Consider the following 7,490-nt stretch of genomic DNA (forward strand, 5'->3'; position numbering starts at 1 on the left):
GTGTGTGTATGTATGTATGTGTGATGATGGTGTGTGTGTGTGTGTGATGGTGTGTGTGTATGTATGTATGTGTGATGATGGTGTGTGTGTGTGTGATGGTGTGTGTGTGTGTGTGTGTATGTGATGGGATGTGCTTGGTCAAGGCACTCATGTGGAGGTCAGAGGACAATTCTTAGCATCTATTCTTTTCTACATGCTATGACTACCTCTGAGCCATCTTTCTGGCTCTTCTTGGAGAGAAGGGCCAGAATTCTGAGTGTAGCCAAAATCGCAGGTTCCTAGAGGGGATGGGGAAGATGGTGGCCAAGAAGAAGTTTGGTGATGGTGGCACACTCCTTTAATTCCAGCACTCAAGAGCAGAGGCAGGTAGATCTCTGTGAGTTCAAAGCCAACTTGTGGTCTACATAGAGAGTTTCAGGCCAAAAAGCAAGGTTAGTACATTTAGAGACCTGCTCAGGGCTATGAACTTTGATGGATCAAGTCTTTGTTTTAGTTTTTGGCTGAGTTACAAAACTGAGTGTCCTTTCATCATGGAGTTGGTTGTGCTGAGGCTTGGAGGCCTACTAAGGTCTGGGGCCCTGTTACAGGAGATAACCACAGAGCTAACTGAGGAAGCAAAAGGCAGCAGTGGCTGAGAATCCTCTGTGAGCAGGTACGGGAGGTGATGGTGATGTTGGGGATATAGCTCATGTCTGGATCCTGCCAGAGGCCCCGGCCTCATCCCTGCTACAGCAAAAGCAAACAAGTAGGCACACAGATGGCTGGGAATGGTCAGGCATTGTGTTCTATACTTTGTTCATGAGAAGTGTGTGGGGAGGAGCTAAAGAAGTTTTCTTTCCTGTCTGTGTTTGTCTTTTGAGCTACAGTCTTCACATGAAGCGAGTTCTGCAGGAGGGCTTGGGGGTCTTGACAGGCCTGGCGCTGGCCCCTGATGGCCAGTCTTTCATCTTAATGAAAGAGAATGTGGAATTACTACAGATGAAGCCTGGGTGTCCTCCATCTTTGATCTGGTAAGATACAAAATGAAAACCTCTTGAGCTGAAAATAAGAAAGGCCGTTTAGTGGCTACCCCAGACCCAGTCAGACTCAGGGTACAGCACCAGCGTCTTAAAGAGAGGTGTCTTTCACTTTCTTATAAACAGCAAGAAGTATGGAGTACATTCTTCAATTTTGTGCACCAGTCGGGAGCACGGCGTGTTCTACCTGCAGCAGGGGGACCCTGGATTTCTTTCCTACTTGGTGAGTCCTGTTTGGATGTGTTACAGTAGACATTTGTCCAAATTCTAGTCTCTAGAATCAGTGCATTTAAACACGAGCCCATCATGGAGGACAGAGGGAAGGGAAAGGCAAGCGGCTGCAGTCCTGTCTTCCTTTCCCTGGAGCAACTCTGATTTAAATCATTGGATGCTGAGTTTCCATGTAAGATTTCATGAAAAAAAAAGGTTGTAGAATTTTTAAAATCAGGGACCTAGGAGGGTTTGTCGTTGTTGTTATTTTCCCTTTCCCTTCCTTTCCCTCCCTTTTTCGTTTTCCCTCCCTTCCCTCTTCTCCCCTCTCTTCCCCTCCCCTCCCCTCTCCCCCTCCCCTTCCCTTTTGAAATAGGGTCCCACCACATGGTCTGGAGCAACAGGCATCTGCTTGCTTCTGCCTCCTGAGTGCTGGGAGGTGTGTGCCGCTGTGCCGGTTCTTTTTTGTCTTTTTAAAATTTTTGTTTTACATTGGTGTGTGTGTGTGTGTGTGTGTGTGTGTGTGTGTGTGTATGTGTGTGTTCATCCATCCGTCCATCTGTCTGTCTGTATGGGCACTTGTATGCCATAGTATGCATGTAGAACTCAGAAAACAACCATGTGGGTTCTAGAGATCAAACTCAGGTTGTCAGACTTGGTGGCAATTGCTCCTACCTCTGTTGAACCATCTCTTTGACTTCGGACTTCCTAGTTTTCTTCCTCCTCCTCCTCCTCCTCCTCTTCTTCTTCTCTCTCCTTCCTTCCTTTCTTTCTGTTTTTTTTTTTTTTTTTTTTTTTTTTTTTTTTTTTTTTTTGCCTACTTGTTTGCTTTTGCTGTAGCAGGGATGAGGCCGGGGCCTCTGGCAGGATCCAGAGCAGGCTGGCCTGGAACTCAGAGATCCACTTGCCTCTGGCTCCAAGTGCTGAGATTAAAGGTGTGTGCCACCACACCCAGCCTGTACCCTAGTTTTTTTTGAACTGTGATTTTTTTTTTGTAGTGACTCTGTCAGCATTAGCATTTGAGGGCAAGGGCTGCATTGTGCTTCAGTCATGATGCAATTACCTCATAGGTTTTTACACTTAGCGATTTGGAATGTCAAAGTGAGATTTCATTCCCAAGATTCCTGAGGTCTCTTTTTTTTCTAGAAAGTTTATGAAGTTCTAACCTGATACCTTCTAAGGTAACCTACAAAGGCTGTCTAGGAGGCAGTGATTCTGTCCCCAAACATATACCTCAGTGAAAGAAGTGTATCTGGTCCCCAAATGCCAGGCAAGGCACTTCTGGGTCAGCCTAATTCAACATAGCCAAGACAATGTAAGTGCCCGGACCAGAAAGAAGACAGGTAGGTTCAGTGTAGAACTGTGTGGCAGAAGTGTTGACAAATGGGAAATACAGACATGAGACACAAACATGTCCACAGTTCGGCGATCTCACTCGAACAGGTGGAGTACATCCTGACGCTAAAATCTGCTGCCAGCCCTGGGGGCTCCACCAGCTGGGGACGGGTGTAGTGGCAACAGCAAGATGGCAGACATGTTCTGCATCTTCTCTTGGGGACAGATTCTTACACGCATCCATTCGACGCTTGGGCTGGTCTTGGGGATTTTTTTAATGTCCTGAGCACTGTAGAGCAGAACATCGTGGCTTTGTTAGTGGAGTTGTGTCTTATGGACAGACAGACTGAACAAAGTTACCCAATCACCTACCTTTCACAGGAGCCGAAGGAGTCAGGGGCGTTTGAAAGGCTCTTCAGTCTGAACTTAAAGAATCCTAATGGATCCCCAATATCAATCACTCAGGCCAAACCTGAGTCTGGTTAGTAGGAGTGGGAAGACCAGAGGAGCTCTGGGGTGGCTTGGGGGGCTGTGGGTACTAAAGACTTGAGACCTGGTGTTCTAACTTCGCTCTCAAAATGGCAGAGTCATCATTTCTGTGTGCCACCTCTGATGGAATGCTCTGGAGCTTAGGGGAGTGCACCCCGGAAGGAGAATGGATTGCAGATAACATTTGGCAGACAAAAACAGAAACACCTAAAACTCCAGGGACAAACTCTGAGTCAGATTCCTGTATGGTGAGCTGGCCAGAACCCAGACATTTAAAGGCACGCCAGGGTAAAAAGGTAAGCTGTGGGATGAGTCACTGGGTGTGTGGGGGGTGGGGGGTCCTACCGGTAGATGCGGCAGCCTTCGCTGCCTCCTTAATTGAAAGGAGAAGTCATGTTGTTCCTCTCCTGTCTAAGATTCACTTGGGCCCAGTCACAGCCCTCCACGTACTTCCTGGATTGCTGCTGACTGCTTCGAAGGACAGAGATGTTAAGTTGTGGGCGAGACCCAGTATGCAGCTGGTAAGTGCGTGTGTGTGTGTGTGTGTGTGTGCTCCTGCACTGGCCTGTTTCTAAGGGAGATCCCAGGCCTGTAGCTTCACCTCTCCCATTTCTGCTCCTGTTTTAGTTGGGTTTATTCCGATGTGATGGGCCAGTGAGCTGCCTAGAACCTTGCCTGGGGCCCAAGTCTACCCTGCAGCTTGCCGTGGGTGACACACAAGGAAACTTGTATTTCCTATCTTGGGAACGAGAATGCAGTTCTCAGGACAAAGGTGACATCACTTGTACTGGATGATGCAAACCAGAAGACACCAGTGTCTACATTCTTGATGAGACTATAAGAATAAAGTGTTGGAAGATCTTAAGTACACCCTGATTGCGTCCTGTTGTGGATTTGTGTCAGCAGGGAGAGGTGTGGATGTTCTCTAACTTAGTGTTCATTCTTAGAACTGCAAGAACACAAACCACATCTCTATGGGCAGGTTGGAGTCCTGTGCCCCCCTCTCATGGAGATCTTAAGTCCCACTCCCGCCAGGAGGTAGAACGAGAGCATTGTTGAATGGTACTTAGTTTGAATAGAATGGAGGAACCTTCTTTGGTCATGAAAGGGTGTAGTAATATGAGCGGCAGGGCTGCATCCCCGGTACCCGGCCGCCCGCATGGCTAGCTTATGCCCCAAAATAATTACACGGAAACTGTATTCTTTTAAATACTGCTTGGCCCATTAGCTCTAGCCTCTTATTGGCTAATTCTCACATCTAGATTAACCCATTTCTAATGAGTGTAGCACCACAAGGTGTGTCTTACCAGGAAAGATCTTAACCTGCATCTGTGTCAGGTGGAAGAATCATGGCGACTGCCTGACTCGGCTTCTTTCTCCCAGCATTCTGTCTGTCTACTCCGCCTACCTAATTTTCTGTCCTATTAAAGGGCCAAGGCAGTTTCTTTATTAACCAATGAAATCAACACATCAAAAGGAAGCAAGAAATAATGAGTTAAAGTCAATAGGTTTGTGAGCATTTAGAAAATGGATAGACCCAGGGCAGTGCTGGGCTCCTTCTCAGAGCTAAAATGGCCAGAGAGAGAAACCAAGGCCCTGAAGACAAAATGAGTCTTTTGACTTTGTAGTTGACTTGCAAGCACTCATTGATAGACAAATTGACACTCTTGGAAGAAATCATGACCATTTCTCCCTCAAACTGAAGTTCACAGTGCTGGAGAGATGACTCCATGGTCAAGGACACTGGCCACTCATAGAGAGACCTGGGGTTCCATTCTCAGTGCTTACATGGTGGCTCACAAATGGCTGTAACTACACTTCTGGGAATTCCACTGCCCTCTTCTGACCTCCATAGACAATGCATGTGGTGCAGACATACATGCAGTCAAAACACTCATACACATAAAATAGAAGCAGATCTTAAACAGTTCTTAAAAAAAAAAAAAAGCTGGTGGTAGTGCACACCTTTAATGCCAGCATTTGAGAGGCATGGATTCCATAAAGCTTACAACGTGTTAACAAGTGGAATGACCATGCCCATGGCTTTTCAAGACTCTGACCTACCAAGTTCTTCTGGCCTTGAACTCTTGGAGATCTGCCGAAGTCTCCTTCACCTCCTGAGCGCTGGGATTAATGGTGTGAGCTACCATTCCCAGCTCTGTAAAAGTCACTGTGAAACATAATGGTCTATGACTGCCTTCTGTGCTTAGGCTGAAGAAGGAAGGTCTTCCTTTCCTACATAGTGAGTTCTCAGACAGCCGGGTACATAGAGTGAGATCCTGCCTCAAAATCACAAAATGAAGGGGCCAGTAAAATGGCCCAGCGGGTAAGAGCACCTGCTACCAACCTGAGTTTGATCTTCAGAGCCCACAACAGGAGAAGCTACTCCTGCAAACTGTCCTGTGACCTCTGCGTGCACACCATAGAATGTACATGTGTGTGTCCCTGTCCCCATAAGTAAATACACAGAGTGGGAAATAATGAAGACAGACCTTCTCTGAACCTCCTTGGTTTCCTAAAATGCTGTTCTTATGAGAGAAAAGAAGGAACTCTATCTACGTCACCAATCTGTGTTTTGTGTATCAACCGTGGGCAATAACTCACACAGTTCTGATTATTTCATAATTATAACAGAAATATGGCACAATTCCCACACATTGCTTCGCAAACGTTAGCAGAGAAGTCATATGGTTATGTTAATGTTGAGGAGGGAGGGAAATTATTTATTTTTGAGACACTATGAAGACCAGGCTGGCTCCAACTCAGAGTTATGCTCGCCCCTGCCTCCCAAGTGCTGGGATTAAAGGCATGAACCACCATGCCTGGCTAGGAAATTTATTTATTGTTTCTGAAAGGAGAATGAGAAACAAAAGCACAAATAATAGATAAGACATTTGATGATGACTAGGATATCAGATAGAATTGGGATAATTACGATTTTGAAGGGAAAAGTGAGTCTTTAGAACGGATCTAGCAGGATAAAGCATTCTAATGTCCCTCAGTGAGAGGAGTGCATGCAGTGAGGACAGAATCCAGAGTAGCCTGCCATAGCGGTGGGATGCAGAGAGAACGGGTTCTTTCTGGAAATGATATAAAGTGATATCAGAAGAAATAAGTGTTTGGGTTCTGAGGAGATGGCTCTTGCAGAGGACTTATATTAGAGTTCTCTAAAGGAACAACAGAACTGAATGAGTGAATATATATGAATATATACATATAATTATGTATTTTTATTTTATTATTTTAAAGAGACTTACAATGGCTTACAGGCTATAGCTATCTCTCACTGGCCAAGAATGCAATGGTTGTTCAGTCCGCGAGGCTGCATGTTTTCGAGTTTCAGTCAGGCGCTGGAGTCCTAGGAAACACCTAGAATGCTCCTGGTCTACATTGGAGCTCCAAAGACCAGTCAAAGAATGCCTCAGTAACAGGAGATGAGCTCGTCAGAAAGTGTAAGAGCAGCCAAAAGTAAAGGCTCCCCTCCCCCATGTCCTTTCATGGACTATGTAGCTGGAATTTTCTTTGGGCTGCCAACCAGCTCCCAAATAACAACATGGAGACTTAGTACTAATTATGAAAGCTCAGCCTTTAGTTTACGCCTGTCCCACTAGCTCTTGCAACTTACTTGAACCTGTTTCTATTCATCTATGTTTTGCTTGGGGCTGCTTACCTTTATTTCACTCTGCATGTCCTGCTTTTTTGCTTCCCTGTTTCCCTGCTTCCTGTGTCTGGTTGGCTGGCCTCTGGTGTCTCCCTCTCTCTCTCTCAAACCTGACTCGTCCTCCTCCTTACTCTCTAGCCTCAAAGTCCCACCTATACCTCTTGCTATTTAGTTTTTTATTAGACTAATCAGGTTCCTTAGGCATATAGGTGAACAAATGCAACACATGTTTATATCACTAATATTCCATGACATAAACAAATGGAACACATTTTTACATAAGCTGATATTCCACAACAGGACTGCTACCTGAAACTATGGCCCAGTTGTAGGGTGACTTTTTCTATCTCAGGTGATTCATCCAATCAAGAAAATCCCTCATAGGTATGCCCAACTGCTTGGTTTAGTTGATTCTAGGTGTAGTTAAGCTGATTTACCAAGATCAGTCATCCCAGGGCCCTGTAAGGCCAGCTCCAGGGGATCCAGCTCCCTCTGCTGGCATCTGCACTCATGTGCATATAACCACACACACTTTAGAAACATACACCTACTTAAAAATAAATCTAAAGGACAAGCTGAGTATGGCTGCACGTATCTGTAATCCCAGCATTTTGAGGTGCAAAGGATTGAATTGCTGGGGCTTGCTGGCCAGCAGCCTGCAGATTCAGTGAGAGCCTTTGTCTCAGGAGAACAGCGTGGCCAGGCTATGGTGGTGCACACCTTTAATCCTGCAGATTCAGTGAGAGCCTTTGTCTCAGGAGGACAGTGTGGCCAGGCTA

At 45.8% G+C, this 7,490-nt stretch overlaps 1 protein-coding gene across 3 annotated transcripts in view; it reads left to right on the forward strand.

Moving 5' to 3' along the window:
* Tep1 (telomerase associated protein 1) overlaps window positions 1–3,920 on the forward strand; it is a 43,384-nt gene extending 39,464 nt beyond the window's left edge. For 2 of the 3 annotated variants that reach the window (XM_026777939.1, XM_026777938.1), the window contains 6 exons: window positions 867–1,010; window positions 1,143–1,239; window positions 2,943–3,042; window positions 3,147–3,346; window positions 3,467–3,571; window positions 3,678–3,908. In XM_026777939.1, the coding sequence (XP_026633740.1) occupies window positions 867–1,010; window positions 1,143–1,239; window positions 2,943–3,042; window positions 3,147–3,346; window positions 3,467–3,571; window positions 3,678–3,845 (814 nt within the window). In that variant the 3' untranslated portion in view covers window positions 3,846–3,908. Of the gene's footprint in view, window positions 1–866; window positions 1,011–1,142; window positions 1,240–2,942; window positions 3,043–3,146; window positions 3,347–3,466; window positions 3,572–3,677 lie in introns of all 3 variants that reach the window. The other variant, XM_005371000.3, reaches the window with a different exon arrangement.
* Window positions 3,921–7,490: the final 3,570 nt, after the last annotated feature.

Source organism: Microtus ochrogaster, unplaced genomic scaffold (genome assembly GCF_000317375.1).
Source record: "Microtus ochrogaster isolate Prairie Vole_2 unplaced genomic scaffold, MicOch1.0 UNK91, whole genome shotgun sequence".
In the NCBI taxonomy this organism is placed as follows: domain Eukaryota; kingdom Metazoa; phylum Chordata; class Mammalia; order Rodentia; family Cricetidae; genus Microtus; species Microtus ochrogaster.